Here is a 24,855-nt window from a genome sequence, read left to right on the forward strand (position 1 = left end):
TAAAACCACTTGTTAGGAAACATTTTGTGGTTAGAAATACGGTAAGGAGCTCATTGTTTAGTTACTAAAGCAAGTAACGCTTTTGGGTAGAAATTTGTGAGAGCAGTAAAGCGAACGTATGCTCATCTAACAAAGTTCGAAAAGAAGGAACTGCGCGATGTCTCGTATCAGCTTTTTCTGAGGTATCTTAAGGTAGTAGAAGTCTAGACAGTGTGTCTCCGAAATAACGATAGTCAGTGCGCTCGCTAAAAACTCGTTCTCTCTGCACTGAGTGACGGACTATGGATAGCAGTGTCTGCATGTTAACGGGAAAATATCAAGTCCTTGAAGAAGATCAAATTGTACCGGACTGTATTCTTCTGCCGAAGACAGAAATAAGGGAAAACGTATCCGTGAGTTTGAAAATACCAGTAAGTTAATTTAGTTAGTCGCACTACTGTAGAAGTATTGTTCCACAGAAAAGATTTAATATACTATATTCGAAAGGTTTTCTTTCTTTCACTCTCTCTTTAAATTAAATTGTATTTTGTTTTCAAATACATGCATTTATATAGATTTATTTTTGTTTGTAAAATGCTTAATGTAAAACATGTAAAACAATCGAGTCGAAGTTGATTCGTTTGAACAAAAGCATACAATACTTTACTGTTCCTAGACTAGTCTGATGTATCATATGTTGTGTTTACTTGATACACGAATAACTTCGTTTTCTAAAAATGTAAATAAATTGGTTTGGATACGTTTGAGGCGTTTTAGTGTTAAATATGGACCCATATTTCATGAACGACATATTTATTTGCATTTACATGTGTGTGAGATAGCTAGTAGAAACACAAATAAAAAAGTTCATAGAGAAAAACCTCCAGTTTGACAACGATAAAGTGACCTACTTACAGTGATAAAATTTGGGGTTCGATTCCTCGCGATGGACAAAGTGCAGTTATAACAAACAATAATAGAGAAAAACACACGTAATCCCAAAATGTTAGACAATAACGAGTAATTAAAAATGAAATAAAAAATAATTATTGCGATATTTAAGTTACAAAAGAAAAAAAAATGGCAGTTAAGCCTTTTTCTTATTTTGTGGCAAAATTCACAAAATTTTATATTCAGGGAAAATTAACGAAAGTGATTAAAAGTCGATACATAGTAAGGCAAAACAAAGTTGTTAGCGTAATTTTACAATTTATTCTACTTACTGACAGCCTGCGATAAAGCTCAGCTGCAATTCGTCTAAAATGAGAACACGATGAACATGGCTGAGGAAAATATGTGGCAAACGAGAAATTTCGACGAAAAATCTTTATGACAAAAACGAATCTGTGTTACTCAGTATTGCTGTGAACAATTTGGTTGCAGCCGTTAATGCCAAATTTTGTATCCAAAGGTTTGTATAGGCTTAGTTTAATAATAAGAAAACTCATCAGAATTCCATCTGTTCCATCCTTTAAACTGAAGAGTGACCTAGAACTTGCGAAAGCACTGTAAAACAGAAGTATTCCACACATACATATTTCCTGTTTTTAAGACATGTTCAAAAAATTTAAGCAAGAAAGTAGAAAGAGAAGTTAAATAAGTCATTTATGTACAAGTTGTTTTTTAAAGGCTGAAACAGAATATTAATGATTTTAAGCTGTTGTTTCATAAAACAATTGTGAAAATATAACGAATGCTTTGTTTATCAGAGGTAACGCCAGGTGGCGATGTATATATATATATATAACATTAACTACTCATATTTTTATTCGAGTATCATTACGACTGTCAAGTAATTACCACACAAATAATTTAAAAAAAAATGATTAAATTTAAGTGTCTTTTATGAATTATATGAAAATATATGTGAAAAATTAATTTGTTATAAAAATTGGCGTATTTATCATTTTATATGATTTTTTTGTTTGGTACAGAATGGGCTATCTGTGTTTTGCCCACTACGGTATAATATAATAATTATCAAGTTTATCGTGCGTAGCAGCATCTGTTTTTGTTAAGCGAGTTGGTATGCTGATAGTTAGATAATAAAAGCGAATTCAACAACTGTATCAGATTTTTATTCATGAAAGATGAAATTAAAGTAAAAACCTTCGTGACGGTATTAATGTTAATAGCTTTCATGACCAATTTCGTGTTTTGTTATTTTTAGAAAGGGGACCTTTATTTACAGTTTACAATAGAAAACGTTGAAAAAAAGACAATCAAAATTGACCCCTAAAACTATACATAATTAATAGCTTTGAGTCTAAACATCTTAGAAACATCTTATGACATTTTCATACTTTTTAATTACGAAAATGAAACGTGTATGAGAGGTTATACCTCAGTTTATATGTTTTCGTAACATCGTGCATACACCACAACTTGAGATGTAACAGTGAAATTACAAGGAGAAATAATGAATTTCTTGAACCATAGACACATCTGGTCAAGCGTTGTTAGAGTTTCCGCACTGTGAATCCATGAGTTTTTGGCTAGCGTCCTGTTTCATCATAAACAAGCTCTGCACTTTAAAGCTGTAGACATCTTATAAAAGTAGCGCTTAAATCTACCGTATTTTACGCCTTGTAAGACGCACTTTTTTCTTTAGAAATACCTTGAAAAATCCCCACGCGTCTCCCATGACAACAATGATAGGTTAAGGCAAGAGGTTAGCTTATGATCTACTCCAAACGGCCTCTCATTCAGATCGTAATCTCATTGCTTATAATTACAAGTATTTTCAACAGCATAAAACGTTTAATATAAGTAATATTATCGACATACGGTGAAGAATATGATGTATTTGACTGTATTTCCTCAGTAGGTTGAAAAAACATCAAGGCTGCATCAAGGTGTTGGTTGCTGAATCAAAGTATTTTTTTCTTAGAATTGTCTTTTCAAAATTAGGGTTCGTCTTTCACGATGTAGCGTCTTACAAGACGTAAAATACAACAATTCTCTCTAAGACAAGATTTGACGGTGCTTAATGTTTCTACAGTTCTGCGTTTCAATGCTATTAATGTGACGATGCATTGTTTCCAAGTGCTAGAATTGAACCTATGAAATTAATTGTTCGATTACGAGTCTTTATATGCCCTGAGCTCTTTTGTAGGCACAGAATGTTCAGCTAGAAGCATCCAGTTGTTTGTTGTTACTCTGTGTAAAGCTATAACTTAGATTGTGGACCGGGATTTCGTTCAATCAACTTTTATTACGATGGATGATGCTTTTCGGTAAACGCGCGGAATATGTAGTGTTTTAGGTTGTTGGTTGATTAAAGCCAAATAATTCCACTCCGTCTTCTATTAACACAACGTTGTTTTCAGATGCATTTTGCACAGGTGTTTCAACATTTAATGTAAAAAATACCCACACATGACAATTGAAATTTCTGGATTTTATACCTTTACAAAATTTTACAAGTTCACCATCAATATAAAATTATGTAATTGTTTATGTTTTAAATTTTGGCTTTAAATTAAACATGTTTTAGTGTTAATGTACGGTAGACATACAAAATTGATAGGAAAAGGTTTCTTAATTTGCAACTAACCCACAGTTTGTTAATTTTTTTTTTTTTACTTGCAAGATTTACTGTGTTTACACAAAAATATATTTTGTACAAATGTTTGAGTATGAGAAATGACGTATTAAATGTGTTTATTTTGATTTTTTTTGCTAAAGTTATTATATCATTTTAAGAAATTTATTAATATTTTATAACAGTGACCATAGTCCTTTAATGACTTTGTGTTATTTTCTAGTATTTTTCATACAAATGAAAAATAAACTTGCAAGCTTTATAGAACTCCGTAATAAAATCATGCATTATTCAAGAAGGTTGGTACAGTATTTGTAAACTATTTCTTTAGTCCTGATTACGAGTTTTTAGCAAGTAAGAGGTTCAAAATAGAATAATTTAATTATCTTACAATTTTATAAATGTACTTAATGTTTTCCTTCAATTGGACATAGCAGATGATAATAATAATGTTTAGCGTCAGAAGTTTTAACCTTTGTGTATAAAGTACAAAAGTACAATTGTTTATTTCAGAATTTTGTGCAATGTTACACAAAGACTTATCTGTTCATAACCATCACAAATTATAACTAGCTTACAGTACTTACTCTTGTCTGATCGGATAGTGGGATTTGACTGTCGATCGTGATCTAGGATCCCAAAGTGCAAAGCACTTTTTTTGTATGACAATGGGCCTTGAATGTTGACTTCCAAAAGTCACACTTGAAGCACGCTAATGACTAGACCACGCTTGGCTCAAATGTGAAAACAAAACACTACACATAAAAACAAATGTTAAAATTTTGGTACAAATGTGAAGAAGAATACCTGAATATTCAAATTTCATAGAATTAATTAATTAATTAATTGCTAAAATGCATTAAGGTTTGACTCATTGGTATAAATTGATAGTTACTATTAACTTTTTAACAAAACGAATCAAATATTTCACAAACTAGACTTTATAATTAACTTATTTTGAGGTGTAAAAAAAGTTGACTGCATTTGAAACAACTTGAACAGATGCTCTGACTTCGATAATATGTGTGTGGGAGCCGTATACAGATATATAATGGACAGATTTATGATTTGTAGTCGTATTGGTTTTAGTCTTACAGATAAATTTTAGTGTTTTTTTATTTGATAATAGTAGATGAAAATAACTATACTCTATAGAAATGAACTTTAGTACCAAAATTATCTTACGCTATTTTTATATCAGTAAAATAAGTAAAAATTTCATGATTTCTCAATACTGCACTTTAATTTGTCATGTTACAATTTATATCTCGTGTGTAACACTCGGTTGTCCGTCAATCTAACATCAAGGTTAAAAAGTGTACGACTGTACGTCTCTAATCATTTGTTGAGTAGTACTCGATATCTTTATGGTTCATGACTGTAAAATATAGAATGTTGCACCATATTATAACATGTTTACTGATGTGCATAATACTGCAGCATGAGTGGACGGTTCTCCAATAGAAAGCAAGGATAATTCATGTTGGACGCTAAGAGTATTGGAAACGAAATGCGTGTGAGAAAACTGTTATATTAATTAATTACTGACGTTTATCCGAGTCATTTATAGAGGTCAAACTAATTTACATATTTATTTAAAATCAGTTTTTATCTCCATTGTAACTTTTAAATGATTATTTAAGGAAAGATGTGGTGTTATATAGTGGTAAAGTGAGGGGGGGGGAGGTTACTACCCACCTACCCACGTCGCTGCACCACTTTGTTTGTTAGACAGAGGAAAAGAAACTGAAGACGGTACCCCAAAACAGAGTTATCGTGTTTCTCGATTCCCGCGTCTTCCCGTGAGACAGGGGTCTCGTCCATGTCCCACGTGTGCTCGCCGTTAGCTTCTGAATGCACATTTCTGCTCGGTACATTCATGTAAGGCTTTCTATGCCACTCTCAGCAACGCTTACATGGACCACCTGATGAAGATTCCCTCAGATGTTCCATGACCTCGACCCCTTTCACTGACAGGGGACAAGGAACTACATCATGACTTTTTTCCCCTGCATATCTCTCTAAAGCTCTCTAGCAGACATTCGCTTTTTTTATGTATATATTACATTAGTTAGTATTTTTTTGCTTTCCTGTCTTAACACATGCTCACAAAACTGCACATACATAGAAATTGACATACGTACTAAGTATGAAACACAACTTAGTACTCCATGCCCATCTTCCTTTGCTGATCTCTTATATTATCAATGTTTTAGATAGTGACTAAACTTGTATTTGCAGCAGATGTTTTCATTCGCATGTTAATTTATACAAACATATACAGTATGAATCTAATGTCAGAGATAGGATAAATATCAAAAAGGCTTAATGTTAACAAAATTAGTGCGCATAAAGATGTAATCAGAGACGCTACAGCGACTTTACCTGTGAAATGCGTTGCTTTAAGTAATAGCTTATGTTTTTTACACACAACACATAAAAATTAACTGTAATATAACCACGGAAAGTCACCGCTGCGTTTACTGTGTTGAAAAAAGCTTAAAATAAAGCTAATATTCAATAACATCTTTGAGAAACCCGAGGAAATGGGAAAAAAAATGTCCGCAGTTTCGTTTCAAGTTCTACTCTAACTGTATATTGTATATATAGTTACTGTTTTACCAGTTATAATAAAAGAGTATTACATTTATTTTTCAAGTTCGTTATCTATACAAATTATTGCTTTTTTTAGTTGTACTTCCAGTGTGTTCTGTGTTAAAAATATATTAATATTTATATAAACTAGGACTTAATTCTATTAAACTCTGAATATATGAAGATTGATATGGCAAAGTCAGCATAGCTCGGTGATTATTATGCTCGGATCGCAACCAGTGGGCCATGAATTTGAACCCCGTTACCGAACATGCTCACTCTTTCAACCATTTAGGCGTTATAATATTACGGTTTATCCTACTATACGTTGGTAAATAGTAGCCCAAGAATTTGTGGTAGATGATGTTGGTTAGTTGCTGTTACTCTAGTCTATCACTTCTAAATTAGGGAGGACAAAAGCATATTACTGTTTGTTATGAAGCACAAAGGGCTATCAGTGCTTTGCCCACCAGGGATATCGAAACCCGGTTTTTGGAGCTATAAGTCAACAGACATGCCAATTTGTCACTGGGAGGGGGTAACGCATATAGCCTTCGAGTTGTTTTGCACGATATTCAACAAACAAAGTAGAAATAATAGGATGAAATCTAAGTTGAAAATGGTTATCATCTTCTATTGTGAGACTGGCTGGCTGGTTTCATTTGTTTCTACTTGTGATATTTGTTGTATACTGGTGCTTTGTGTTCGTTTCAGTAACGTTTGTGATTTCGGTTACCATTCCTTACATCTAATTACAAGGTACAGTGTCCGTGGCCCGGCATGGCCTAGCGCGTAAGGCGTGTGACTCGTAATCCGAGGGTCGCGGGTTCGCGCCCGCGTCGCGCTAAACATGCTCGCCCTCCCAGCCGTGGGGGTGTATAATGTGACGGTCAATCCCACTATTCGTTGGTAAAGAGTAGCCCAAGAGTTGGCGGTGGGTGGTGATGACTAGCTGCCTTCCCTCTAGTCTTACACTGCTAAATTAGGGACGGCTAGCACAGATAGCCCTCGAGTAGCTTTGTGCGAAATTCCCAAACAAACAAACAAACAAACAGTGTCCGTATTTCAACTCCTTCATAGAGAACAAACAAACTAGGGCAGGTAATTACATAATTAATACAAATTGGATTCTGTAATGTCTAATCTTAGCTTCTGTGTACACTATGTACAAGTAAAATGTGTAACCACCAATAATGTTAGGAATATAGAAATAAAACTTGTTTTTGGGTCAGTTTACCAGTACTTTAGGTACTCTTGGTTTATACGTTTGTAGATATTTTAATTAAATGTTTGTTAGAAATTCAAGTTCAATATTTCACGTGAAAATTAAACACCAATGACACACGCGATTACAAGAAGAAAAGTAAAACATTGAAAGTTTATTTTTTTCCAAACAATACGATATCACATACAACATACTTATGACACCAGTTGTTTTTTAAGTATAAATATAAATCGTTACATAATGAATTTTTGAAATATCGGAACCACATCTTGTATTTCTTATTTACTAATAATTAAAACAGGAACATTATTTTCTCAGCTATGATGCTGTGGTAACACGTATAGTTCCATGTAACGTGTAATTCTATTTCATAAAGAAATACATTTACAAGTTTTATAGTTGTAAGTTTACCAGTAAGTAATTACCATGATAAAACCGAGAGTACTTTAAGCAATGAGAAGCAACTGAATTCACTCTAAATATTGCCTCCCGGTGGTCTAGCGGTAAGTCCGCTCAAAACCGGGTTTTGATGCTAGGGGTGGGCACAGTACAGATACCTCGTTGTTTAGGTTTTCGCTTAACAACAACCAAGCACTCTTAATTAGAAACCGTCTTAGGTTTACTAAGTTTCATTTCATTTTTAATTGGTTTTTCTCTTGTGTTTTGTTGTTGTTTTTTGTATAGAAGATGGCGAACTTGTCTTTTGTAATGTAGCTGTTTGTGGAATAATTTGCATAAGACTGTTATCTTGAAGTATTTATGAAAAAAAAAAAAGGTTTGATCGTTTGGAATGTCTCAAAATTCTATAAAAAGAAACTTGTGTGCAGTGAAACATACAAAGAAATAAATCACATGACACGTATCCTGTTGAAACGCGATATTTCGGGAAACTGTTTCTCTAACACAGCAATAAATACATAACATGGTGTTTTTGGTTATTACACTATCGTGTTCTGGAATTCTATAGAGAATAGGCTTTGCTAAAAGCACTGTGTTTGAAAACTACTCGAAATATATTCTTAAACGTTTCAATTTATTTATGAAAATATTTGCTTCGATTAGAATACAATTTAATGAAAGTTTGTTTGTTTAGAATTTCGCGCAAAGCTACACGAGCGCTATCTGCACTAACCGTCCCTAATTTAACAGTGTAAGAGACTAGAGGGAAGGCAGTTAGTCATCACCACCAACAACAACTTTTGGACTACTCGTTGGCCAACTAATAGTGGGATTGACCGTCACATTATAACACCCCCATGGCTGAAAGGGCGCGGCTGCTTAGTATGACGGGGATTCGAAATTTAATGAGGGCAAAAAACAACAACGGCTTACTAGTCATGAAACATCACAATAATTCGTACATATCGTATTAGATACGGTATGTCCTGCTTGTTTTTGGTTTAGCTGCATTTGATTTTCTCTGCCTTGTAGTACATTTAGTAGCCCCTGTTTTGTTGGTCTTGAACTACAGTTAGGTTATCATGCTTTGTGTGTTTATATGCCCATGTTTACCTATACACACAAAATATCTCCCGCTTTTTATGTTTGTATAAAATTTGTGTTTATTTTTGTTTCTTGGTCTTGTAACACATTTGATATTTACTGTTTTACTGGTCCTTTGGCATCTCTAGCATTGTGCAAAACAATAAAAAAAGTTAAATGCCTTAGATATATCTGGGAGAGAAGTTGTATTTTGAATTAAAATTAAGCATACTTATAATTTAAAAGAGTTTGAAAGTATAATGGTCATAATTAGAATAGAAATATCAAATCAGAAACTTTACAGATGTTAGAACATAAAACATAGTTTTTCAGTTTTCCAGTTAGAATGTAAGACTCGTATTCTGTGGCCAATCCTGGTATTAGGTTTTGATATTCAATACATTAAGAGAAATTTCTCCATTTCCCATCTACCAAGAATTTTGATTTAATTTCCCCTAACTTTGAAGTCTTCTAGCAAGTAGTTATCGTTTTCTGCCTAAGTTGAACGGCTGGGACCGCAGATAACTCCTCACTGTGGCGGATGTTGTCGATATCTTTCATCTCATCCTTCCGGATGTATAGTACAAGAATTTGCTGAACGTTTGTCTTAGCCTAAGAAGAAGCTTATTTGAGTGTTGAAGCTATTCCTCGTTCATAACACTATGTTCTTCTTGTTGGTTTCTTATATATAATTCGCTTTTTTGACTTATTGTTCAGTTGTGCGCTATATATTTACTTCTGTACACCTTAACATATCGAATATTGTGTAGCTGATATGACATCACATTATTCTTTGCTTTCACTTTTAAGTTATTTTATCACTTTTGATCAGAAGCTGCTAATTTATGGATAATAAGACCGTAATTTTATCCGATGCCGTTTCAATGGACATTGTTACCTGAGAGTGTTAAATTGTTTAATAGAGTTATTATATCAGTGGATTCAAGTATACTTTCCAGCAATAGGCTATTACTGAATATTGCTCTGCTTAAAGAGAGAGAGGTTACATTTCCATACCGGAACTTCCTGTCCCATCTTCCTTCCTCTTGATGAAAGAACATATAGTCAGTAATATAATAAGACATTGTCAGAGTAACTGCGATATATAACGCAGAGTGGAAACTGACATACAGACTTGAATGTACGTGGTAAAGAAATATCCATTCATAGTGTATGATATAAATTTTGAAAAGTGTTCAAAGCTGGACATGTCCGAGTACTGAAAGTTAACACCTTGTCGAACACATTGAATCTGTACTCAGAGACATCACCATACTATTTCCTTTGGATGATAAGTTGCGATAAGTTATATAACTAAGGAAATGCAGTAAGTAATTTTTATTTTCCTAACTCTGAGATAAGGAGAAAAAACGAAAATGATCGTTATTAGTGATATTGTTTTTGGACAAGTTTAATTTGCCAGTGACGTGCACACCGAAGAAAGAAAACAGGAAACAGACAGAGACAAGGAGAAATAGAACACCGACGGTTAGTACGTTCGACTGATAGACAAAAAGAAATAGAAGTCTTCTGAAATAGAAAAGAACGTTTTTATAGATGACAAATTTAAACGGGTATTATTACTTTTTTTATATTTACCACTCAACAGTTTATGTCAAAAATTGTCGAGGAAAGTAATTTAAAAGCTTTATTTACGTGAAAAGTATCGCGTTCTATTATTACACATTTTTAGCACCCCAGTAGAACAGTGTTATGTCTGCGGACTTACAGTACTGAGAAACTGGGTCTCGATTCCCATGGTGGGCAGAGTACAGGTAGCTCACTGTGTAACTTTGTGCTTAATTCAAAACAACATAAACATATATTTAATCTTTTGAGCCCCTCCCCCTATTGCAGTAAGATTGAGGGCGTATGACATTAATAATGAGCGTTAGATATTCATACTGTGGACATTGCAGATAGCCCATTATGCAGCTTTGCGTTAAAAAAAATAACCCGTTGATCTTAAATGTACATGCTTGTTTGTTGTAAGCACAAAGCTACACAGTTTTATTTTTAGAAATGTTTAAACTTACCGTTCAGCTGTCAATTTTTCGAAGGTATTAATGCCACAAAAACTCAAAGACAGATGCGCATATTTCATGTTGTTTTTTTAATTTCACGCAAAGCTACACGAAGGCTATCTGCGCTAGCCGTCCCTAATTTTGCAGTGTAAGACTAGAGGGAAGGCCGCTAGTCATCATCACCCACCCCCGTCTCTTTGGCTACTCTTTTACTAACAAATAGTTGGATTGATCGTCACATTATAACGCTACCACGACTTAAAAGGTGAGCATGTTTGGTGTAACGGAAATTTGAGCCCGCGATCCTCGGGTTACGAGTTGAGCGCCTTAACCACCTGTACTTGTCGGGCCTGCATATCTGATGCCCCTACTTTTATTATTTCTGTATTGGGCCTGATATAATTCAGCGATTAGCATGCGGAACTATGAATCTGATGGTCTAAGTTTTCGCTCTGTTGTTGCTCCCCCAAACACGCTTCGAACTTTTAGGGGTGAGAGTGCAATATGAGAAAGAAAGTCAAGATTTACTATTCGATTAGAGTAACCGAAAAATTGGCGGTAAGCACTGTTGACTGGCTTCCTTCCTTTTGGGATATCAGTATAAAATATATTTCTTCTGTAGCTATGAACGATATTCCTGAACGAAATAATAAACATCCTTCTTTATTCACACACACAAAATGATGATTAGCACTTGCCAAACTTTTCACAGGCTAACATCTGTTTGTTTTGGAATTTCGCACAAAGCTACACTAGGGATATCTGCGCTAGCCACCCCTAATTTAGCAGTGTAAGACTAGAGGGAAGGTAGCTAGTCACTATCACCCACCGCTAACTCTTGGGCTACTCTTTTGCCAACGAATAGTAGAATTGACCGTCACAATATAACGCCTCTCGACTGAAAGGACAGGCATGTTTGGAGTGACGGGGTTTCAAACCCGTGATCTTGGCCAACTAACACCTAACTCTAATATAGAGGACATAACCCTCATAGGAATAGCGTTAGTAAACTATCTCACTTATTTGTTGAGATAAAATACACTATTTGAAAACATTTGTGAAACATGTCTTCGTACGTGAAACCTATCATTTCAATGTTGGTAGCAACTGGCTTCTTGTTTTGTTTTTGTTGTTGTTGTTGTTATTGTTTTGCAAATATAATTTCATATTCACTATTCGGTGCAAATTAGATCCACGTAAATAATAACGCTAATTGTAAGAAGTTATGCTGGAAGTCTACTAATTTCAGGTATTTATAAACGTAGTTAGTTAACTAACTGCCGACTCGTGTTGTACATAGTTTGTAGTGTAACCAAGTTGTGTGTTTCAACTGAAAGTGTTGGTCACGAAGGTAAGACTCGAGGTAACAATTCAACATATATATGTTATTCTAGCATCATATACTTATATGAATTAACATAGCCCCGTTCAGAGAAAAGCTGGGACAAAGAAAGTGTGTCCAGTACAAGTAGTTTATGGTCACGTAATGACCAGATTACACAAAACTTTGGGCCTGGCATGGCCAAGCGCGTAAGGCGTGCGACTCGTAATCCGAGGGTCGCGGGTTCGCGCCCGCGTCGCGCTAAACATGCTCGCCCTCCCAGCCGTGGGGGCGTATAATGTGACGGTCAATCCCACTATTCGTTGGTAAAAGAGTGGCCCAAGAGTTGGCGGTGGGTGGTGATGACTAGCTGCATTCCCTCTAGTCTTACACTGCTAAATTAGGGACGGCTAGCACAGATAGCCCTCGAGTAGCTTTGTGCGAAATTCCAAAACATACAAACTTAATCCTCATAATTCAAGAAATTCTATTGACTTTTACGAAATGTAATCAGCTGGTCTGTGTGAAAATCACCAGTTTTTTACTCATTTTGTTTTGCATTACCAGAGGATATTGAGAAATGTTATTACACACACACTTTGACACAGAAATTGTGTAAAACAGTATGTATATGTATTCGTATTAGTATTGAGTAAACATTTAAGCCGTGGAGTTTTGTTATCGATTTAGCTCATAATGCTTATACCATACCTTTTAATAATATCGATTTATATACAAATTTTTAGCACCCCATGGATTCCTTTTTGAAAGTCGTGTATTTTTTTTCTCCATGGGGCAGGTTGGCGCTGAACTTGACGCTTATCTTGGTAAACAGCACGTGGAGGAATTAACCGCGCAAAAGCCCCGTAGGGTGAGTGCCTCACAAGTGGACGAGTTCTTCGAAGAACATAGCGATCAGTTGGCAGCCACCCTGAAAAACGTCATTGGTTGTACTTCTTTAGGTGCTCTCAGTTTTTTAGACGAAAAGGCTTTCAACATGAATGATGTCCACGTGTCTCCTGTAATCTTTAACCACCATCATCAACAAGGACAGGATGCTGTACCACAAGAAAACGGCATATTTAACTCCAATAGCCTTATGTATGGCAGACATAACGATGATGTCTTTGTGAAGCCTGCACCAATGTCCAGTCCTGACATAAAATCTGTTCCTTCGTCATTATGGGAGGAGATAGCTCGCTTCTATAAGTTCGACGCTGAAAACCTGGAATTTCCACAGATTAAGACGGAAACAGAAGCTTTGCCTTCATGCCCTTATTCAAATAATGTCCTAGTAGACAATAATTGTCACGACCCATTACTAACCTCTATTAAACAAGAGAGACCTTCTTCTTTACCTGAGCTTGTACCACAGGTGTCTGTAAGTGGACAGTATTCGACCGCGCCAGTAACGGCTGTTCCACTTCAAAACACGAGCATGACTCAAAGGTTGCCACAGACGTCTTGTGGTGGCATGCAGTCGTACAAGTTTACCTCTATGGGTCTTCATTTCACCATGTCTCATGTATACATGCCACCCACACCACCAGGTTCTGAGCCAGGTAGTCCTTCAATGGAAACTCTGTCTCTGCAAAACCGTCGGACACCGCCACCGCCATATCCGGATACCGGTAAGCTACAAGCTGTTCTGCCTGGGTCTTTGATTCATGATGGCCAACAAGTGAGATATAATAGAAGAAATAACCCAGAACTAGAGAAAAGAAGAATTCACCACTGTAACTATCCAGGTAGGAAGGATTTATAGCAGTTGATACAATTTAGTATTTAGGATAACCTTAACATTGATATATAAAATGACTGGTAAAAACTGATAAATTTTTGAGGGTAGGTGTATTAGGCAATAATACTTTGGCCTTTAGTTAAGTTCGAAGTTGGTGTATTCGTATCTGCAATTTGTACTCTATGTCAGACAGTACTTGTATTTTAATCTGCACAGTGTTGTGGACTTGTTAACGTGTCTACCAATAGTAACCGATGGCATTAATTTGAAAGATAGAAAGGGAAACTTATTATTCAGTCCAGACTAAAGTATGTCTCAATGTCTCAGTATTGCTTACAGACTACGAACATGGTCCATATTTTTTGTCAAAGTTATTTATTAGTTAAGTAAAACAATCATTTATGATATTGTCGATCTGATCTCTTTGTGGAGTTTACTTTAATTTTTGTTTGACAAAACTGAATAAGAACAAGTGATAATTATCTCCTTAATACATTTATTGTTCATTTCTTTAAGTATGTCTCCGGATTTACAACGCTAAAATTAGGGGTTCGATTCCTCTCGGTGGGCTCAGCAGATAACCCAATGTGGCTTTGCTATAAGAAAAACACACACACTCATTTCTTTAATGCTTATAATCGTTAGTTTAACATTTGTATACATTTGTTAAAATGAAGAACAATTTCAATAAGTTAAATACCTAAAATGACTGAGAATTACAACACTTAGAATACTAAACTTTATTATCAGCCAGTTACAACACTTATAATACTAATATTTATTATCAGCCAATTACAGCGCTTAGAATACTAAATTTTATTATCAACCAATTATGTATAGAGGTTGAAAACCATAAAATACTGTAGGAATGTATAAATGTTTCTTGCATATGAAAATATCCTTAAAAATATACTCTTTTGTAGTCATCCATTGACGGCTTTGACTTAGTGTCAGAAACATCGTAGGAAATCGGAGATAATTATACTTCATTTGATGCAACGAGTGTGGGTTTTTTTTTTTATGGCAAAGCCACATCGGGCTATCTGCTGAGCCCACCGAGGGGAATCGAACCCCCTGATATTAGTGTTAAAATCTGTAGACTTACCACTGTACTATCGGGGAGCTTAATGTAACAACGAAACATTCATTTTACTACTTGACACACATATACAAATGATAAAATTATAAAAAAACAAATCTATTCACAATTCATTTTATTTTCATCACCTCACCTACATTACATCATAAAGAATATAACTACAACAGACTGAATACTTTATAAAACAAGGCTATTCTTTTAGTGTAAAGAATACACCATCTAAATTAAAACCAAAGTAAGTGTTCATTTAATTGTTTTACTTATAGTGTGTGAGATGTATTAAGCGAACGCTAACACTAAAGGTTTTTCTTTTTTGTTTAGAATTTACATTAAAAGTTACACAAAACATAATCTGAGCATAGCCGTGCTCAATTTTTAACTAATAGACTAGAGGAAAGACAGCTAGTCAACAGCGCTAACCACCATATCTTACAGTACTATTGTCCGATTGAATGGTGGGATTTGACCTTCATTCTCATAGTTCACAATGGTCTGAAAGTGTGAAGCGCATTTTTGTTTACAACAAACCAACGCGAAATACGAGCCGTCAGATTCACAGTCCCTTCACGCAATTCACTAGTCTACGTAACGCTCTCAAAGTACTAAAATAACGCGTTGCAGAAATATACTGCCTTGAGATCAGTTTGAGTTAGTAAACCATGCATCAGAAACAGTGCAACCATATAAAAATAATGCAATGTGTTACAGGCTTTTTATAATAGTGTGCAAAATTTGTATTACTGTTTTAGTAAATCAAAAATATGGAAAGGGTTTTACAATATTTAAATACTATATGCAAGTAGTAATGATAATATGCTTGTAAATGTATTCAATAAACAGAGCATGTTGAATAAGAACAAACAGAGAACATTGATAATAAACATAAAATCACACAGTACACGTCGAAGTTATCAATTTTAGTTTTCTGTTATTTTTATTTAAGCACAAAGTTACATAATAAGATACCTGTGCTTTGCACAACACGGGTATTAAAAAAACGGAAGCTTTATTTTTCGAAGGATTTTGTGGGTACAAAAATGACAATTCATGAATAATTTATGAAATTTTGTTGACATATTATTACACCGTCTTGTTTGCTTTCGCTCATAAGTCCATAGAAAATATTCAGTTCTTGCACAGCGTATAAATTACTTTTTCGTTTGTTTGCAGTAAACAAAACAATGGATAAACAACTGCACATTGGCAATAATAATGGAAAATAGTAAACAGTGGTATTAATGTGTATATTATTTAGCTCAAAGATGTAATAAATGGCTATTTTGGAAATCAGTGTAAGTCCTATGTAAACTAAATGAGCGCAGAATTTCTAGGCAAACAAAATTAGATTGAATAGAGGATTCCTGGAGTAATAAAACTTGATTAATAAAGAGATTTCCTAGATTGACAACACTTTTTGAGTAAGAGATATCAGGCATAACTTAGTTCTCCCCAAAAAAAAAAAACAACAGCTAAATATATGGTTGAAAGTAATCAATATTATGTTAATCATCACCAGACACCCAAGGAAAAACATTAAATAAAGAACAATAATAAACAAAAATTATAGTTTAATACAACTATACCCCAAATAACGTATTCCCCACAGCAACAAATGGATTATTCCCATTTTTTCTGCAAGCAATTATGCATGACTGTGAGGTTCATTGTTATTATTTTTATTAGCCCCCGCTAGAACACGAGTGACCAGTTGTTTGTGAGGTGTAGCTGTTGTTAATTTTCAAATTTTTATTATTTTCTTTTGTGTTGTTGGATCTTAGAGTGAGGCTAATGTAACAATGAGTTATAGAATAATGTACAATAATAAGCGTTAATTGTATATCTATATTTTAGTAATAACAGGTCTCAGTTATTGATGTTGGAAATTTGTCTAATATATACTTCCATTTTATCTTGTAGGTTGTACTAAAGTATATACCAAAAGTTCACATCTTAAAGCTCATCAACGTATACACACAGGTAAGGCAGTGATTATTTATTTCAAATTTTATTGTTAATTATTTGTTTGCACAGTTATCTGCATGTTCTGGACTGTTTGAATGACTACCTGCATTTAACACACAATTCAAGAACATGAACAGGTATATCATTTCAATCGCTGGAGTGGTTAGCTTTATTGCAACGTGAAAGTAGTTGCATGTGTTTTTCTTATTGCTCAGCCACACCAGGCTATCTGCAGAGCCCACCGAGGGGAATTGAACCCCTGATTTTAGCGTTGTAAGTCCGTAGACTTACTGCTATACTAGCGGTGGACAAAAGTAGTCGCATACTCACCGTAAAGTGGTCAATATAAGATGAAACATAATGAAATGTAATGGATAAACAACAATAGTTGGTGATAAAAGAGAAAAAACCATAACTGAAATTTACGACTAATCGTTATTTATTGTATTTCTATTCCATTAATTTTAATTTATAAATATGAAAAATAGTAAAGTATTTAAATTTAAAGTTTAAAAGGATAGGCTTAAAAAGTCACGGTTATTTGTTATATTGTAATTTGGTTTGTAAGCACATTTGTATTTACTCGGTGAAAATTCTGGAGAGAAAAAGTATAATTATAAACAACGTTTCCTTCTTTAGTTTGTATCTTGGGTGGACTAATTATCTTCAACTAAAGAGGCAGGGCATGGCTAGGTGGTTAAGACACTCCACTCGTAATCCGAGGGTTGCGGGTTCAAATCCCGATTACATCAAACATTTTCGCTCTTTCAGCCGTGGAGGCGTTATTATGTGACGGTCAATCCCATTATTCGTTGGTAAAAGAGTAGCTCAAGACTTGGCGGGGGGAAGTGATGACTATCTGCCTTCCCTCTAGTCTTACACTGATAAATTAGGGACGGCAAGCGCAGATAGCCCTCGTGTGCCTTTGCGCGAAATTCAAAACAAATCCAACCAAAGAAATAAATTTTGAATACACGGGTCAAGTTACAACAGTGTACCCATAAAAAATGCAAATTTTGCTATTCTTAAAAAAGTAGTGCTTAAGCATGTTATTGACAAGCTTTATATTATTGCTAATTTTTGTTTGTTTTTTAAGAGTTGTCTGCTGGTGAGTCAGTATCAATTTTACCGATTTGCAACAGAAATCTTGGAGTTTGATTCACCTTGCTGTACAAAGTGTATGTAGCCCATTGTTTAGTTTTACACAAAGAAAACAACAATTTCTAAGTTGAAATTCTACCTTAATCCAAAATATTTAATGAAATTAAGCTTATGACCCTCTTTGCTTTAAGGTAAGGTAAATAATTTAATCAAATTTGTGACTCTCTTTTTCCTTAATACATGTTCCAATTTAGAAATATGTTAACTGTTTAAGTTAATTAGCATAGTTACTTATACTTATAAGTTTGCACTTTGATCGAAATTTATTTAAGATGTCAGGTTAGGTTTTTTTTGACACTTTAATGACTTCATTAAACGGTCTTATCCAATGGTTAAAACTAAAAGCACGTGGATATTTTACAACACATACAAAATATATAGTGGGTTTGCTGTAATTTATCATTGAGATTGAGGTGTAGCAATTATTACTGAAAGAGGAAAAAGAAAAAAACACGTGCCAAAGTAAATTTGGAAGAAATATGAACCCCACGGGGAGTAAAAAATTAATTCCTCTCTCAATAGGGGGCTGACTAACCAATATAGAGGATAAAGCGTTTATGTTACCAATGGAAATTGCCGTATTCACCCTTCATTGTCGAAGTTGATGAATCGGTCCCTTTAGAAAATAAGTTACCAGTAATAGAAAATACCAACTTATTTTGCAAGATAGATCATGTATGTGTGCGTGTGATTCGTTTCTTTAGACAGACCTAACAAGCAGTTTTTAATAACTATAACATATTTTACCAGTAATGGTGTTTTTATCACTGAATTTGCTTCATACTTATTTTCTCGGTGTATGGAAACAAAGAAACTAGGCTTGCAAAATCCAAAAAAGCTGGGGAGTAGGTAATAACAATAAAAAAACAAATGTATAACTTTATATACATAATAATCCTTGTGCAAAAAATGAATGAAAGATATTTGTATTTACTTTTATTGACAAAATGATGTAGAATACGTGTTGCGACAAAACAGCGATCTTCGTAATCTGAGAGTCGCGGGTTCGAATCCCGCTCGCACCAAACATGCTTGCTCTTTCAGCCGTGGAGGCGTTATAATGTGACGATCACTTCCACTATTCGTTGGTAAAAGAGTAGCTCAAGAGTTGCCTGTGGGTGATGATGACTAGCTATCTTCCCTCTAGTCTTACACTGCTAAATTAGGGACGGCTAGCGCAGATAGCCCTCAAGTAGCTTTGCGTGAAATTCAAACAAACAAACAATAAAAAGCGATCTTACATCTCATATTATACACTCAATAGTATTGTCTTCCTCTTATTGGTGAAACACCAATGTTTACTGAATGACTATTTCTGTTTATTTGCTTTGTTTATAATTACACTGTTCACAACCTAGTTTGTTCAACAGATGAAATAGAGGTGTGTGTTTGTTGGCTTTTTTGTTGTTTTATTCATCTACTTATAACCCCTCTTAACCACATAACCCCTCTTAACCACTCGATATTCTGAGTATCTAGTCGACGTTGACGAAGTGATTACCACATTTTACCGTTACATGAGCTGAAATAGCTTATTACGTAGGACTCCGCAAAGCCAGATCAAGACAGGTAACTAACACAATTTTATACACGATTGTAACTCACCGACCAAGTTTAAACATGGTTCTGAATGTTGAATATTATGTACATAATTCCTGTAAAACTGTAAATTTTGATAGATTACTACATCTTACAAAACATCTTACATCGATACGACGATTCGACAGAATACATAAAAATATGAATAAAAGATAGATACTGTATCCTGTGGAAAAACAAACAAACTAAGTTTCTGGCTAGCTTCAATAAAGACGACTTGTACGTTATCATAGTTCGTGAAAAATAAGAGTAGTAATGGTTTGGTTTGGTTTGAATTTCGAGCAAAGTTACACGAGGGCTATCAGCGCTATCCGTCCATAATTTAGCAGTGTAAAACTAGAGGGAAGGCAGCTAGTCATCACTACCCATCGCTAACTCTTGGGCTATCCTTTAACCAACGAATAAAGCGATTGACCGCACATTATAACGCCTCTACGGCTTAAAGGGCGAGCATGTTTAGTGTGACGGAGTATTAATGTGTAGAAGCCAGTCACATTTTCTTATATTTTATTAAGCAGCCTAAACAGTGTAGATGTCGTTGATATAAAGTATTTAAATAAATTAATAGATAGTTGTGGATGTTAATCTCAAATCAGATACTTATAGGTAACGAGTTTTTCGATTGCTTATCGTTTAAAAAGCACTTTAGTTTTTTGTTACATTTAGTTAAGAAATATTAATATTGAAGGCAGAATGTCTGTTGCTTGAGCGTCTTTTTTATAGCACGCTAAAGAAGCAAAACGCATATTATACACAATAAAGTAGAATGAATAAAAAAACAGTATAAACATTTTCATTATTGCAGGTGTCCACTTGCTCATCTCCACAATTTGTACATTCCTGCATCATTTAGTGATCGATTAGTACATATTTTGGTGGTGATTGTATAAACTTCTCGAGCTATTTCATATTCTGGTGGTTTAGATTCATACTTTCGATTTTCCAGTATACCCCCCATAAACAATACAATATTTTGTTGTTCCCTTGTTTATTTTTCATTTTCTTCATTCCGTACCAATTTTATAGGAATTTTAGCTGTTTATGCAGTTTCATTAATGGTAAGAAATTTTTAGTCTATAAACTTTTCATAATGCGTTGTAAAAGCTGTCTGAATTTCCAGTTTTGGATAACGTTTCTTCCGAAATTACAAAATGTTTAACTCATGGTGACGAATTTCACATTCCGACATCAACTGTTTAGAAAGTGGAATTACTTACAAGACGATTCATTAAACGTACTTCACTTGTTCTTTTGATGTAAATATAAACTGGGTGTGTAAATGTGATACAGTCATATTGCACATAAACTTTACTAAACGATTTAGCACTTAATGAACAATATTATCATGTTTAATTTTAACTGATGACGAGAAAAATCTCATTTGTGTTTATTCTATTATTTTCAGGAGAGAAACCTTACAAGTGCCAATGGCCCGAGTGTCAATGGCGTTTTGCACGCTCCGACGAACTGACTCGTCATTATCGAAAGCACACTGGTGCAAAACCTTTTAAATGTAAAGTTTGTGAACGGTCCTTTGCACGGTCAGACCATCTAGCCCTGCACATGAAACGTCACATGCCTAAGGTGAAGTAAAATTAAAGTAATGAAATGAAAAAAAAAATTACCAATAACAGGCTGTTACTTCTCTGCTATTCCTGGGATCGTTTTTTATTTGTTTTTTCTTCAGGCAGTTGGGATGCATTAGCCATTTATTGATGGGTATATTAAGGTTGTAATAGTTACTGAAAAACATGAATTAGGAAACAAATTCATGTAACTGTGAAAAACCAAAAATAAAACAGTTCTATGTGTGACTCAAGAGAGCTGTGATATTACATATATATATTTTGTCAGTATTCGAATGTTTTTATTTTAAAAATAAGTATGAACTTCTAGTTTTCTATTGAAGAAGTTGTGAAAAAGTGCCATCTCAACATATTGTATTGCGATATTGTTTGGTGCCATTTAAATTAGTCTTTCGAATCAGTTTCTTATGAGCACCGGTTGAAGTAATAACTATAAACAAATAAATAAAAAAAAGGAATGAGCTTTCAGACCATTTAAGTCTGTGATTTCACGTTGTTCTGTCAGGATAGATCGCTGTAAGTCTGTGATTTCACGTTGTTCTGTCAGGATAAATCGCTGTGTTTATAAAAGAAGAGCTAAATTACAAATGTCGTCAGATGTGCGCGCGTGTGTTTTTCGAGCAAAGGCACAATAGGCTATGTGCTGCTTCCATTGCGAGGAATCGAGCTTCGGGTTTTAGCGTTGCAAGTCCGTAGACTTACCGCTGTGTCATCGGGGGACCTTGTCGTCAGATGCAAGAAGACCTTTGTTGATCTCTGGTTCTGTGTTTTCGAATAATTTTACTCTGCACTTTTTTACAGTTTTTTTTCAGTAGATGTAGTACCATATTTGTTGTAAAAATTTGTACATATATCTATTGCTTATTAGTTGCGCAAATCTAACTTCTTATGGTTGTCATTAATCTCTTAGGAATGATTTCATTGTAGAATATGATTTATTGTAAAATTAAGATATTTAGCTTTATTTTGGGATGTAATGAGTTCTCACGTCCACAATAATAAAAAGAAGAAGCAAGTTATTGTAGTTTGTTTATCTTTTAAATTCAACCTATCTGTTTGAATGTATTGCTATTCGCTGCAGGATACGTTATGCTTGAACGGGTTTTTCTTCCTAAACGCCAATAATTATCATTATTCGAATGCCAAATATTCATTATTTAAACTTGTTTACCATATACGATACATTTCAAATGTGTCTTTGTTTTTCTTGTTTTGCACTTTGCTTTCTTATTTTCTAATATATTATTTGCACGCAATTTATAAACAATTGATTTTTTATAACCTACTAATATTTAAAATAACATTATAAACGAAACAATGAAATGGAGACATTAAGAGAAGAGTTATAAACTTGTTGGACGAGAATTTAGCACTGGATAAAAGATAATACATTTATCTCTGTATTCTTTCCCTTTAAGTTACCTCACGTGACAAACAATCAAACTGAAGAATAAAATGAAAATATATCAATAATTTGTAATATAAAAGGAATGATAAAAAATCCAGAAAAATATTACAAGTTTACCACTTTTTTGTCTAATTGATCATATTTTATAGGAGCTTTAATGTCGACTTACAAAGGAAAATAAATGCCATTGTTCAATCTTAATATTTGAGCAGAAGCTGCGACTATATTTTTACGTTAAGATGTAGATCAATTTATGGAAGTATGATCAAAATAATGCCCCTTTACAAATAAACAAAAAGTTTCTTTATTAGGATTTAAAAATGTAAAGGAAACTTCTTACAAATTTGACCTAACTTTCTGATACGAACAGTTTTTTTTTAATCTAAATTAGTTTAAAATAATATAACTAGCTTTTTGTGTGTGAAAGCAATTTCGAAGTTAAGTTTGAAAAAATAATTGCTATTTATATTCAACGGAGAAAAATGATTTTCGTAGTTCATTGTTAGTTTTACCAGTTTATAAGAGGCTTCGTTTATCATCGTAAAGCTATATTAATTGTACGTTTAGTTATAACTTTACTTCTTCAGATATAGTTTAAACATGATGGTTGTCTGGAACTTAAGGATATCATTTCATAATAATATTTTGTGTAACCTTTAAAACTGCATTATTTTAAAGCAATTGAAACTGTACGGAAATGGTTCAAATGAATAACGAATATGAAATACATCAAATGTTAGAAAAATTACCTAGTTAAGAATTTATATAGTATTCAACCATGTGACATATCTATCTGTTTATTCTAAGGAGCAATGGTCGATTAATCAGCTTAATTATTCAAAAAAGTCAATTCATTTGAAACCGTATAACAGTTACATTAGATAGTATTTTACAGATAACTGAGCTACGAAAGTTAGTAATAGAAATAATAAAAATAGTTATTATTTGCATCCTTTTACCAGATTTTAAGTTGTAAAACGATGTACAAGTATTTTTTCTTTTAATTAATTCATTGAACGACTGTTTTCCTGATCTGTATCTTGTTTCAATAAAAACGATAAAACATTTTTTTAGATAATTGATATTTATATATAAATAGGGAGTAAGATGTTTTATCTAATTAAATTTCGGATTTGAACTGGCAAGAAAGAAAAATCTAAAACTCAGTAATTGATATGATGTTATGCATCAAATGTGTGTTTATTGTAATAATAAAAATGAACTTTATTAGTAAAAAAAGACGGTCGTTATTGTCTTTAATAATTTATTATTTTAATACTATGCCACTTCTTAAATTAATCATTTTTCTATATTTCAGATATTGGAAATGCTAAATGTAAATCCAACTGATTTTTATTACGTACCTTTTTATTTAAAACTACGTGTAAAAAACAGGGTTTTTATAAAACAAAACACAAACTTTGAATGAAAAGTTTTGGTCTTAGAAGTTCATTTTAAACTTTAGTTACTTTATTATTGTTGTTAAGGAAACATCTTACTGTTTATTACGATAGACCAAACGTCACACGCCAAACTAACTATGATTAATATTGTCTTTCCCATATGTCATATACCAAGTATAATTAAAATTTAATTGTTTTGTAAATATTTATATCTAATAATAATAATATGATTTTTAAGTTTATTTTCATCATGGTAATTGATTTTTATGTTTTACATTTTCAATATCATAAATTATAATAGTGTTAAAAATAGATAGGCAAAGATGAACTTTACTTTACATAAAGTTGTGAAAATTTTGAGTTATAAATCGTGTGAATTTGTTTCTTAATTTTATTTCAATACAGTTAACCAGTCATAAAGGTGTCTGTAAAAGTGGATTTGTACTTTAAATGATAACATTTGAAATGAGCTAATGAGTTTACGTTTCGCTGAAATAGCTTTCCCTTGAAGATAAAATGTATTTTTGTAATACATACTTGTGGAATAAATGGTTGAGTGAAATGTTGTTGATCTTTCGAGCTTTAATAGTTTATTCGAATCCAATTTGCAAATAATACCATGACAAATTTATAAAAAATAAAATTTTACGTTTCCGCGAAAATTATTTTAATGACTGGATTGGTTTGTTTTGGAGAATATACAAAAATATATGTTGTACGAACAAG

The 24,855-nt window shown here is 33.5% G+C and overlaps 1 protein-coding gene across 2 annotated transcripts; it reads left to right on the forward strand.

Annotated features, from left to right (window-relative positions):
* LOC143237427 (Krueppel-like factor 5) lies at window positions 1-24,691 on the forward strand. Of its 2 annotated transcripts, XM_076476668.1 has the most exons (5): window positions 1-410; window positions 12,970-13,918; window positions 16,928-16,987; window positions 18,069-18,150; window positions 21,138-24,691. In XM_076476668.1, exons 1-4 carry the CDS (start codon window positions 282-284, stop codon window positions 18,128-18,130), a joined length of 1,200 nt encoding a protein of 399 aa, XP_076332783.1. In that variant the 5' UTR covers window positions 1-281; the 3' UTR covers window positions 18,131-18,150; window positions 21,138-24,691. The 2 variants fall into 2 exon arrangements, with proteins under 2 accessions (XP_076332783.1, XP_076332782.1); XM_076476667.1 differs by lacking the exon at window positions 18,069-18,150.
* The last annotated feature ends 164 nt before the right edge of the window (window positions 24,692-24,855 follow it).

This window comes from Tachypleus tridentatus, chromosome 13 (assembly GCF_004210375.1).
Source record: "Tachypleus tridentatus isolate NWPU-2018 chromosome 13, ASM421037v1, whole genome shotgun sequence".
NCBI classification, from domain to species: Eukaryota; Metazoa; Arthropoda; class Merostomata; order Xiphosura; family Limulidae; genus Tachypleus; species Tachypleus tridentatus.